The 13,455-nt window shown below is 43.3% G+C and overlaps 1 protein-coding gene across 2 annotated transcripts; it reads left to right on the top strand.

Annotated features, from left to right (window-relative positions):
* On the top strand, positions 1–13,155 carry LOC131939642 (uncharacterized). Of its 2 annotated transcripts, XM_059298083.1 has the most exons (5): positions 1–218; positions 4,189–4,395; positions 4,854–5,068; positions 7,087–7,728; positions 10,152–13,155. In XM_059298083.1, the coding sequence occupies exons 4-5, from the start codon at positions 7,585–7,587 to the stop codon at positions 10,980–10,982; spliced, it is 975 nt and encodes a 324-aa protein (XP_059154066.1). In that variant the 5' UTR covers positions 1–218; positions 4,189–4,395; positions 4,854–5,068; positions 7,087–7,584; the 3' UTR covers positions 10,983–13,155. The 2 variants fall into 2 exon arrangements, with proteins under 2 accessions (XP_059154066.1, XP_059154065.1); XM_059298082.1 differs by lacking the exon at positions 4,854–5,068.
* Positions 13,156–13,455: the final 300 nt, after the last annotated feature.

Genomic DNA, 13,455 nt, shown 5'->3' with positions numbered 1-13,455 from the left:
CACAGACTGACACACAGACTGACACAGAGACTGACACATACACTCACAGACCGACAGATCAAGCTGTTTTGACCGTCCTTATGTATGTTACTGTGAACACCTCTAGGATTTACATTTTTTCTAAGGGATCTAACTCCTGTCTGATTTGACAAGTAAATTGTGACAACATATACGACAATATTTTCATATTCTTGATCTCACTCCCGTGAAGCCAAAAGGTTTGTTTACTTTTATAAATAAACCGGGAGTGATCTCCCCTAAACTTTCTCGAATATTCTTATATAAAACAACAAGGGATGGGAACTCGGGATATAGACATTATTTTTAATCCATTTTAAATACTTAAACTTTTTAAAATAGAATAAAATCTCGTAGGAAAAAGAATTGCACACCAGCGAACGCCAAATAAAGATGTTCATAGTAACACGCAATATTATTAGTACTTCATAAATTTACATGCGTTTTTTGAGAAATCGGAAATAGCGTAAATTAGTGCTTACGGTCAAAGGAAATTACTCAAAATTTAAAAGAAGGTAGAGAATTAGATCTTTTACTTACGTGTGAAATTTCTTTTATCTATGTGAAATAGTACTCAAGTTATAGACTTTTGAAAAATTCAAAGTAGAAAAAGTACCACTTCCGGTTATCGGAAATCGCTCAAAAGTTGATACGGATCTACGATTTTGATAAAATACTTATATGTGAAATTTCATCAACCTAGCTGTAACGGTACTCAAGTTATCGTGTTTACACACACAGACACACACACACAGACATACGGACAAGATTGCAGAATTATGTTTTTCCGTATCAGTGAGGTATTAAACGTCGAGATTTGTAAAAATCTCGATTTTTGTTTTTTTGTACGATTACAAGACTTTCTCTATACTTCGTATATTATACGAGAAAGTAAAAATGAGTGATCTTGCAAAAGGGTAGCTACGTGGTTTATCGTAAATTTTTATTGTGATGTACGGTGTAGGCCCTACACTGTAGGAAGTTGTAGAGAGCAGTGTTATATCACAGGTCCTTTCTTTATTCTTTAACCGAAAACTATTTCGGCGCTTTAAATTTGTTGAATGACGCGACACAACTGGTTTCAGTTCTGTGGTTGAAAATAAACGTAAAAGTGTATAGTACCACACATTATGTTGTCAGTTGTGATGATAGGGGATGGGGTAAACAAAACACAACTTACTGCATGTAAACCTTTTATTAACAAAAGATATTAGCTCAGCGCCACTTATCATAAATTATTGTAGCAACGCCCCCATCCACATCTACATGAGTGTCCACTTCGACCCACCATTACATGAGTGTCCTGTCCAACTCTACTCACGCCACTGACCTTCTTGATACCCTTGATACCTGAAGTCATTTATCTAGTCTCAGGCGTCATCCATAAAAAAGAAAACTTTGCCCACCCCCTTTCCCCCCACCCCAGAGGCGTAGCGAAGGGGGGGGGGGGGGGCAGGGGGGTACATATGTCCCCGGGCGCCGACATAAGGGGGCGCCAAAATGGGTTGGAAAAACCAATTAAAATCTCAATTAAACTGCATTTTTGCTTTATATATATACAAGATATATGGGGGGGGGGGTGCAAATCGAAAGTTTTTGAGGGGGGGGGGGTGTGGTTTGCAAATCGAAAATTGAAAGGTTGATCCCGAAGGGGCGCAAAATTGAAAGTTTGTCCCCGGGCGCCGGGAAGGGGCGGTACGCCTCTGCCCCCCCCCCCTATTGTCATTTATTCACAGAAAAAAATCACCCTAACCATCTACCTCAAAAACTGCAGTTATTGATTTCGGACCAGCGATTTATTTCTGAACATTATTTCTGAAAACACAAGTTAATTAAAAAGATAAGGAGAGACTAGAGTTGTTTTGTAACTGTGCTCACAAGACACGGATATTTCCGATTTAGGAGCCGTCCCCATCAGCTCAACAAGCCTCAACACGATAAACTCCGACTAACGGGATGTGGTGGAGGGTGCTCACGAAGATAGTGGTCAGATGGCCGCGTATTATGCTATCAGAAGCGAAAGTACAAATAGTAAGGTTGTTTTTTAAGTTCCAATTAAATAATAAATCAAACCTAAGGGCACAACAGGAGCACAAGTACTATGTGTGCTTCCCAGTGGCGTAGGTAAGGGGGGGAGCTAGGGTGGGTCACAACCCCCCCCCCCCCATAGACCCCTCGGTATATATATAAAGTATAAGGGGGGTGCAAATCGAAAGTTTGAGGGGGGGGGCGCAAATCGAAAGTTTGAGGGGGGGGGTGGTGCAAATCGAAAGTTTGAGAGGTGGGTGCAAATCGAAAGTTTGAGGGGTGGGTGCAAATCGAAAGTTTGGGGGGGGGGGGGGGTGCAAATCGAAAGTTTGAGAGGTGGGTGCAAATCGAAAGTTTGAGGGGTGGGTGCAAATCGAAAGTTTGAGTGGTGGGTGCAAATCGAAAGTTTGAGGGGTGGGTGCAAATCGAAAGTTTGTCCATGGGTAAAAATTGGAAACCCCCCCCCCCCTTGAGACGATCCTGGCTACGCCACTGGGAGTGCTTTCTCTTAACGAAACTAAGCCTATAGCATTTTTATAGTTTATCAAGCATTACAAATCAGTACCATTGTTTTGTTGAGTGCTATTAAACACTACACATCAGGTCCGTTTAGTTGAGTTTAAATAATACGCATCAGCTACATTTTAGCCTTTATTTTCACTATCAGCAAATCTTAAGAGCACCTTGGAAAACCCTCAGATACGCATGCGTGACTCAATGATGGTGACCCCATGTAGCCGGAAGTGCCAGAGTTTGGTGTGTAGGTCTAGAACTAGTGGAAGGTGAAGTTAGTGTAAGTGGTTGGGTGGGGTAGGTCGGGGGGGGGGGGTTGTCGAGCCTGTAATGCGGGTTTAGTTAACTATTTAAATGATGTAAAGATATTAGAATTACACTGAAGTAATATTACAAAAAATTTAAAGATAACATAACAGTTGATGAGATAACGAAAGAAAATTTGTTATGATTCATTTAAAAGTATTAGATTGTTTATTACAATAACATGGATGTAAATACAACAGATGTAATTAGTCTATTAGCTTTTCTTGTTAATTTACAAAAATAAATAGATCTACATATTTTTTAAATTTTAACGGAGTATTTGTTCCTGTAAATCTTGAATTCCAATATTTCAACATTCCGTCTGTGATAAAATCAATGCGATGTTGAAGGTTAGGATCGATTAACTGTTCTGGGCTGGTTAAACACTTTCCGATTTCTCGATGGGATCGATACTGTAACTCAATCATTCGATTGACGACAATTTGTCACGCTACGCTGCACAAATTCTACCTGATTTGATTACCTTGATATGGTCTGCCGGTTTTACCGGCCAACACTGGGGAAATGGGGCTTGTAGGGTGGGATAATAGAGGGGAGAAGTGACTGATGACTTTGGGAGGGGTGGGGGGGTGACTGGTGACTTTGGGAGGGGTGGGGGGGGGGTGACTGGTGACTTTGGGAGGGGTGGGGGTGACTGGAGTCTTTCGGAGGGGCGGAGGGGGGAGAAGTGACTGATGACTTTGGGAGGGGGGAGGGGTGACTGGAGTCTTTCGGAGGGGGGGGGGGGGAGAAGTGACTGATGACTTTGGAAGGGGGTGACTGGTGACTTTGGGAGGGAGGGGGGGAGGAGATACAGCACAGATGACTCCTGACTGGGAAAGAGAAAAGTGACTGGTGATTATAGCAGAGGGGACTCGAGAGAAATTGACTTGACTGATGAGTGTAGGTAGATGACTGATGACTGTAGGTAGATGACTGATGACTGTAGAATGCGCTGCTTAAAATAAACATGGGGAATGTTGAAAAATTCCAGTGACTTTTTCATTTCGCTAGATCTAATTTTTCTTTTATGGCCGCCATTTTTCCTCATATATATATAGCTTCCTTGAGTGAATTCAATACGGATTACGTTGACTGTTCATAAAAAAATATTATTGGAAATCCGAAACACCTTCAGGCGAATTTCTACCAGCAAATATTGCTATGTGGCCGAGCTAGCGTGAAGTGAAATTTTCTGGTCTTCTGCTTTCGCCAATAAAGCGCACCGATCCTCGCGCTGTATGTTTACAATAGGATCTCTCGGCGCTTAGAATAACCTTTTGAATCCGGGCTACCCAGGATTTGTATCTTATCTCTCGCCAGATCTGAAGGGCTGGACGTGAAGGAAAGATTCTCCACTCTCTGAGAAACCAGGCTGTGGATAAGAGACGCAACTGAACTGATCCTCCCTGTATTCAACCAGTCTACAGATAGGGGACACAACTGCAAGTTTCTTATCGTGCTTAAATGGAAGGGACGCAAACGCGCTGTTTGAATCTAAAGTGTTTATTTAAACAAATTCAAACTGAGGTAAGACCTTCTGATTTTTATCTGTCATATTAATAGCTGTACTATTGTTTTTCAGTCAATTATTTACAAAGGTATTGTGGTTAGTGTGTATTTTATTTTATGTTTTAGTTAATAATTTCCATAGACATAGTGGTTAGTGTATATTTTAAAACAATTTTAAATTTTCTTAATAAGCTACAGTTGTTGATATCATAAACTTAGTTTTTTAGCGCCAGACCTATGCACGAATACCTCCAACTTTGACCAACCGCGCAGTGTATCAAAGCCTACAAACTGGTGGGCGACAACCTGCGGCTCGCGAGCTGCATGCGGCTCTATTTCTGTCTAGGTGCGGCTCTCCAGTTCCTTGCACATATATTAATAGTTATATTATTTCCTTTTCAAAACTAACTAAAATTCATAACTAAAATTATACTGTAAAGAAACACACCTAATAAACAGAATAAAACACTAATCAGAGAAGAATGAGAACAGGTGGAGTAGAGAGTACACGGACAGCTGACAGCCGTTTGGGCACAAGGCCCAGCTCCACAGCCGTGCTGTAGCCAGCCCCGTGGCAACAATTCCATGCTTGCGACAGATAGTCAAACACATATCCAAGCCAGTTTGTCGGAGTTTGCCGTGTTGAAGCCTGCCTGGCTAACGTGAGACACCCCCTGAGCCGGTGATGTCCGTAAGCTGATTGGAATAGTCCTCTATAGTTTTATTTTTTTTATTACTAATGTCATTATTCTGGCGAAACAAGTGTATGTTTTTATATGAATAAATAGTATTTCCTATTTAAAATTATTTATTTTAAATAACAAATCAAATTTATTTACCTAATCGTAATCAAATAATAAAATATAGAAATAAAAATTTTTATTGGCTCTTTAAAAACTGGAAAATTTTGTAAATTGTAACTTTTGGCTCTTCCGTCTCATACGATTGCCGACCCCTGCCCACAAACAAACCTCAAGCATGTTTTATTTGCTAACATATTTTTTTTTCTACTTTCATTTTATTTAAAAAAACAATACAGTCCGAGAGAAACACGATCATCATTTTCGTTTGCTAGTTTTTATTTTTGTGATATCTAAAATATAATAAACCGGGAGTGATCTCCCCTAAACTTTCTCGAATATTCTTATATAAAACAACAGGGGATGGGAACTCGGGATATAGATCTAGTTATGATTTTTAATCCATTTTAAATACTTAAACTTTTTAAAATAGAATAGAATCTCATAGAAAAAAGAATTGCGCACCAAGCGAACGCCGAATAAACATGTGTATAATAGTGCGGAATATTATTAGTACTTTATAAATTCACATGCGTTTTTTGAGAAATCGGAAAGAGTGAAAATTACTACTTCCGGTCAACGGAAATTACTCAAAATTTGACAGAAGGTAGAGATTTAGATCTTTTACTTACAAATGAAATTTCATTTATCTATCTGAAATAGTACTCAAGTTATAGGCTTTTGAAAAATTCAAAGTAGAAAAAGTACCACTTCCGGTTATCGGAAATCGCTCAAAAGTTGATACGGATCTACGATTTTGATAAAATACTTATATATGAAATTTCATAAACCTAGCTGTAACGGTTATCGTGTTTCCACACACACAGACACACACACACACACACAGACATACGGACAAGATTGCAAAATTATGTTTTTCCGTATCAGTGAGGTGTAAAACGTCGAGATTTGTAAAAATCTCGTTTTTCTTTTTAGCACAATTACAAGACTTTCTCTATACTTCGTATATACGAGAAAGTAAAAATGTCTTTAACATATAGATTGAGCACCCAGAGCAATTATCGGCTTGTTTTTTTATTACGTCACATAATGTACTGGCAGTATGAAATCTCTTGCTACTGACAGCTGTAATACGACACCTAGAGTCGTGAGAATTGCCCACTTGTTGATACGGGTCGTGTAAAACACAAACCTGCGGTCTGGGTTACAATAACGAAACAAACTACACGAGCACATGTCTTGTGTATTGTAGGAAGAATAGGGTTAAAGTCCATGTACAACGAGTCCTGACTTGATCGTGGGGCAGGTGAAGTAGAGTATTTTGACTGGGCAAATAAAAAAACTGCGTGATTAGAGCAATAGCCTAGGTTGTTGTACGATTTTTCTCCCTCCCCCCCCCCCCCACCCTCGACATCAGGGCTGAGTTGTGACTCCAGGTCTGATCTAAAACCTTTTGGGTCAGCAGTAGCTTGCTTCACCGCTCGACCATAACACATGTCTAGTGGACCCAGTCTAGTCTATTTTCTTGTCGACTCACCTCGTCATCGGTTGACTATTCCATCAAACTTGCTGGCTGATTTTACACACACTTGTCTCGCTTGAACTCATAGCCTCTAACGTTGGGGTCATACAATTAAATTCTGTTTTAATCGATTAGCATTAACTACTCGGTAATTTTAAAGAATTTTCACGAAGTGGGGGTCGATTTTCGATAGCAAGCGTAGGGGGTATAAATCAATATATTATTTCACAATCATTGCTAATGTTTCTGTAATTGAGGTAATGAAAAACTTTGATTATTGAAATATAACACTGCTGCCTGCCGAGCTAATGGGTTCGTTAGGGCAGAACAGAAATCAAAGGTCTAGGAAAAAATTGTTTTAACAAAACTAAATGTAAAAGCCATGAGAGGTTTCACAATGTTTTTTTTTTTTACATTGATTTATAGGTTAATCATCCAACTTGAGGTCCAATACACACCAAGGGAGAGCTGTTCAAAGGGACACAATCTACAAAGTTTCAAGGGACACAATCAACAATGTATAAAGGGACACAATATATGCAGTATTAGGGGACATAATCTATACATTTTTAAGGGACGTAATCTACAAAATAAAAAGCGATGTAATCTACACAGTTTTAAGGAATGCAATCTACAAAATATTAGCTGACGTAATCTACAAAATATTAGGGGACGTAATCTACAAAATATTAGGGGACGTAATCTACAAAATATTAGGGGACGTAATCTACAAAATATTAGGGGACGTAATCTACAAAATATTAGGGGACGTAATCTACAAAATATTAAGGGACGTAATCTACAAATCTTACTGAACATGCTGGATAGGAGGACAATGAATCTCATAAAGTTGACACTTACATAGGATTTCGTTCACGGTGAAGGGCCAGGGACAACGTGGTCACGTGGTACAGGACTAGAAGAATGCCGTCAAGCGAGACACTGGGCTACAGCTCCATGAACGTGCACAGGGCGTCACGGATCAATGAGATTGAGGGGGCTCGCCTAGAGAAGAAAATCAGCTGTTTTGAGCAGGCCAGGCTCCACCAGGTCAGGTTGACTAATCAGGTGAGTGGCAGGTCAGTTCATCAGGTCATCAGGTCATCAGGTCACCAGGTCACCAGGTCAGGCTGGCAAATAAGCTGAGTGGCAGGTCAGTTCATCAGGTCACCAGGTCAGGCTGACAAATCAGGTGAGTAACAGGTCAGTTCATCAGGTCACCAGGTCACCAGGTCAGGCTGACAAATCAGGTGAGTGACAGAACAGTTCATCAGGTCACCAGGTCAACAGGTCACCAGGTCAGGCTGACAAATCAGGTGAGTGACAGGTCAGTTCATCAGGTCACCAGGTCAACAGGTCACCAGGTCAGGCTGACAAATCAGGTGAGTGACAGGTCAGTTCACCAGGTCACCAGGTCAGGCTGACAAATCAGGTGAGTGACAGGTCAGTTCACCAGGTCACCAGGTCAGGCTGACAAATCAGGTGAGTGACAGGTCAGTTCACCAGGTCACCAGGTCACCAGGTCAGGCTGACAAATCAGGTGAGTGACAGGTCAGTTCACCAGGTCACCAGGTCACCAGGTCAGGCTGACAAATCAGGTGAGTGACAGGTCAGTTCACCAGGTAACCAGGTCACCAGGTCAGGCTGACAAATCAGGTGAGTGATAGGTCAGTTCATCAGGTCACCAGGTCACCAGGTCAGGCTGACAAATCAGGTGAGTGACAGGTCAGTTCACCAGGTCACCAGGTCGGGCTGACAAATCAGGTGAGTGACATGTCAGTTGATCAGGTCACCAGGTCAGGCTGACAAATCAGGTGAGTGGCAGGTCAATTCACCGGGTCACCATGTCACCAGGTCACCAGGTCAGGCTGACAAATCAGGTAAGTGGCAGATCAGTTCATCAGGTCACCAGGTCACCAGTTCACCAGGTCAGGCTGTCAAATCAGGTGAGTGGCAGGTCAGTTCATCAGGTCACCAGGTCACCAGTTCACCAGGTCAGGCTGACAAATCAGGTGAGTGGCAGGTCAGTTCATCAGGTCACCAGGTCACCAGGTCAGGCTGACAAATCAGGTGAGTGATAGGTCAGTTCATCAGGTCACCAGGTCGGGCTGACAAATCAGGTGAGTGACAGGTCAGTTCATCAGGTCATCAGGTCACCAGGTACCAGGTCACCAGGTCAGTTCATCAGATCACCAGGTCAGGCTGACAAATCAGGTGAGTGATAGGTCAGTTCATCAGGTCACCAGTTCCCCAGGTCAGGCTGACAAATCAGGTGAGTGATAGGTCAGTTCACCAGTTCATCAGGTCACCAGATCACCAGGTCGGGCTGACAAATCAGGTGAGTGACAGGTCAGTTCACCAGTTCATCAGGTCACCAGATCACCAGGTCAGGCTGACAAATCAGGTGAGTGACAGGTCAGTTCATCAGGTCACCAGGTCACCAGGTCAGGCTGACAAATCAGGTGAGTGACATGTCAGGTTGACAAATCAGGTGAGTGACAGGTCAGTTCATCAGGTCACCAGGTCATCAGGTCACCAGGTCAGGCTGACAAATCAGGTGAGTGGCAGGTCAGTTCATCAGGTCACCAAGTCATGTGAGTGACCGTGATGTCATTAGATTTTTAGACTTGTGTCACGCCAGCACTTGTTTGAGACATATGATGACATATGACAGACATGTCAGCATATGTCTGAAAAATTTCATCATATTACTGAAAAATTTCATGTCTGACATGTCTTTAGAGCTCAGGCTTGTGTCATCAGATTGATGTCACACCTGCGTCATCAGTTGTTTGCCATGCGTCATCATGTGTCACGTCGAGCATGCCATAATTTGACTGACCATCGTATGACTCCACTGATCCTAGAACTGACCATCGTATGACTCCACTGATCCTAGAACTGACCATCGTATGACTCCACTGATCCTAGAACTGACCATCGTATGACTCCACTGATCCTAGAACTGACCATCGTATGACTCCACTGATCCTAGAACTGACCATCGGATGACTCCACTGATCCTAGAACTGACCATCGTATGACTCCACTGATCCTAGAACTGACCATCGTATGACTCCACTGATCCTAGATCTGACCATCTCGCAATTATTTGACACATCTTCTTGCTTAAGTTACTCATTTATTTTTAAATGACCTAATATTTTATTCACTCTATATCTCGTTCATCCCCCCCCCCCCCCATCTCCAATATCAATTACACACCATTCATAAAAAAAACGTCTAAGTTTTCTACGAATTCTATTTGAATTAACTTTTCGTCCCATCCTCCCCTCTTTATGTGTATACATGTGTATACTTTATTCATGGAAATCTCTCTCCCCCCCCCCCCCAGTCCATTATCACCATTCATCACAAAACGTCAAGTTTTCTACTTGAACAAACTTTTCTTCCCATCCTGCTCACTGTATAAATGTTTATAGGGCCTATATTTTTTATACTTTATACATGTAAATCTTCCCCTCCCCCAGGCCATCCGACTGCTGACCGTGTCTCTGGACTACATCCAAGCCTCCAGTGGACACAGTCCCGAGGCCCGGACCTCCCACAGCCCAGGGACGGGCGACACCCTGCCCTTCGTCCTGTATGGCGAGAGAATATGGAACCGGAAGCGGAGACGGATCACGCGACCCACGTCTGCTGTGGTCACTCGCTGGGGGGACCCTACGTTAGGTTCGTTGGCCTTGACCTCATCGGACACTAACCTGAGTCAAGGTCAGTCTGTATCTAGTATAGGCCAAAGTTGGTCTGCTTCTAGTATTGGTCAAAGTCGGCCCGTATCTAGTATAGGTCAGGGTTGGTCTGCTTCTAGTATTGGTCAAGGTCGGCCCGCATCTTCTATAGGTCAAGGTCGTTCTTCTTCTAGCTTGGGACGAAGTCGACCCAGCTCAGCAAAAACTTCCTCTCACGAGACCACATGTGATCAGACGGCAAGACGGACTGAGTGCATGTCGCCATTTTTGACCCCCCGGGAACGGGCGACGCCCCATCAAGACTGGGAGGACGACACGGCGGAAGTGACGAAGAAAATCTTCAAGAACCAGGAGCGGGAACGGTCCGGCAAGGGCCACGGCGTGTATCAATCGGCCGGGGAGGTTTTGATCCAGCAGTCGTCCCGCAGCGTCCGGGGACTCATGCGGCAGATCAAGATCTCGGCCACGCCCATCTCCCAGCAGCTCCAGGCTCCAGAGGCCCGGCCAGGTCACGGTGACCCGCGGCTCATCACACAGAGACTAAGTACAACGCTTGACCCGACGCGCCAGAAAAAAGTTCCACCGAACGCCAAAATCTGGCACTCATAACTTGACACTTGGTCGCAGCTAAAAACTTGACAATTGGCCACAGCTAAAAACTTGACAATTGGCCACAGCTAAAAACTTGACAATTGGCCACAGCTAAAAACTTGACACTTGGTCGCAGCTAAAAACTTTCGTCACAGCTAAAAACTTGACAATTGGCCACAGCTAAAAACTTGACACTTCGTCACAGCTAAAAACTTGACACTTCGTCACAGCTAAAAACTTGACACTTCGTCACAGCTAAATACTTGACACTTGGCCACAGCTAAAAACTTGACACTTGGCCACAGCTAAAAACTTAACAATTGGCCACAGCTAAAAACGTGTCACTTGGTCACAGCTAACTTGTGACTTGACAAACATCGTACTGCAGTGTTACATAAAAATGAAATCGAAGCAGACAAAGTTAGAACACGTATTAACGCCCCTGATACAACATAATCTCCACTAGCATGGAACGAAATGTGTGGTGTAACAATTTGTCAAATACACGCCAAAAATACGTGTCAGACATCAGTGGTGTAACCCTACGCGGGAGTTTAGTTCAAAACACGTTGTGATTTATTGACAAGTCTAAAACATTTTTTTTTATCACACCCCGTGAAGTAATACCCTGTGATACCACATTTGTTGGTTGAATGAATCTAATTTTATTCCACGACCCCCACGACCCCCACCATCGTTCACACAAAGATCTGCTGCCTCGTTTTAAACTTGAAGTAGGCCGTGCACAGGCGGATGAATTTGAATGTGTATCCTCTACAGCCGAGTGCACCTAGCGGACTGCTCGAGTGCCGCATGCTCGTACATTCTCTGCTTCAACAAAACGTCTGCCTAAACAAAACGTCTGTCCTCGCTGATTAACCTTAACGTTGTTTTAACGTGTCAAGACTATGGGCTGTCAGATCACCCCGTCGCTAACAACTCGCTGTACGTCTCCTGGCTGAGCGTTACCTCGCTTAACGCCACTTCAATTAGCCTTATCCCCTTTCATGAGTTGCTGTCATAAACTTGGCCCCGTGAAGGGCTACCTGGCAACAAACACTCGACCCATCATCTCCCCTCTTCGCTGGCAACCCGTGGCCGTACCCATAATGCTCGTTTGTCTTACGTCGTCTGCCGGACCAGCGACGGCCGGGTGACAGGTGAAGGGTGAGGTGCGGCACTAACTCTTGCCGGAAGCACCTCCACGTGTGGACCTGCAGTTCCAGGTAAATATTTCCGCTCGGGTGAAACTTTTAACAGCACAGCGCACCCAGTACTGGTCGACTCGGCTGAGCGCTGATCTGATACACTTGCACTAAAGACCTGTCCTGATACACTGCACTAAAGACCTGTCCTGATACACTGCACTAAAGACCTGTCCTGATACACTACACTAAAGACCTGTCCTGATACACTTGCGCTAAAGACCTGTTCTGATACACTGCACTAAAGACCTGTCCTGATACACTGCACTAAAGACCTGTCCTGACTGCACTAAAGACCTGTCCTGATACACTGCACTAAAGACCTGTCCTGATACACTACACTAAAGACCTGTCCTGATACACTTGCACTAAAGACCTGTCCTGATACACTGCACTAAAGACCTGTCCTGATACACTGCACTAAAGACCTGTCCTGATACACTTGCACTAAAGACCTGTCCTGATACACTGCACTAAAGACCTGTCCTGATACACTACACTAAAGACCTGTCCTGATACACTTGCGCTAAAGACCTGTCCTGATACACTTGCGCTAAAGACCTGTTCTGATACACTTGCACTAAAGACCTGTCCTGATACACTTGCGCTAAAGACCTGTTCTGATACACTGCACTAAAGACCTGTCCTGATACACTGCACTAAAGACCTGTCCTGATACACTTGCGCTAAAGACCTGTTCTGATACACTGCACTAAAGACCTGTCCTGATACACTACACTAAAGACCTGTCCTGATACACTACACTAAAGACCTGTCCTGATACACTGCACTAAAGACCTGTCCTGATACACTTGCGCTAAAGACCTGTTCTGATACACTGCACTAAAGACCTAATCGAGCGCAGATCAGATGGGATTATCCAGGTTTTGTGTTCCAGCCACCAACAACTAAAGAAATCAATCAATATTGTATTGAACCCATTCGTTATGGTTTACCTTTCATGCAATAAAATATCTTTTAAGTTCTTAGAACACTTGCAATGTGTTATTTTATAGCTAGTTGAACGTGGTGGAAATACGTACATAGAGTTTTTAGAGAGAGACAACCAACTCACTAACCTGAGCTGTATGTTTTAATGTTAAATGATGAGTTTCTTCATTTAAACATACAATCAGAATGTCTATTTTGTGAACACTCAGATTTCATTGACTAAGACCAAAGGTCTCAAAACTACGGCCCGCGAAGTCCTCTCATCCGGCCCGCGGAGATCTTTTTGTCCAAGGAAAAATCGTGTGTTGGTGATGGCTGAGGAAGTTTGCCCAGAA

This window comes from Physella acuta, unplaced genomic scaffold (genome assembly GCF_028476545.2).
Source record: "Physella acuta isolate Inbredline_101_S28 unplaced genomic scaffold, ASM2847654v3 ptg000285l, whole genome shotgun sequence".
NCBI classification, from domain to species: domain Eukaryota; kingdom Metazoa; phylum Mollusca; class Gastropoda; family Physidae; genus Physella; species Physella acuta.
Note: the sequence above shows the minus strand (reverse complement) of the source record. Positions and strands in the feature narration are given on the sequence as shown.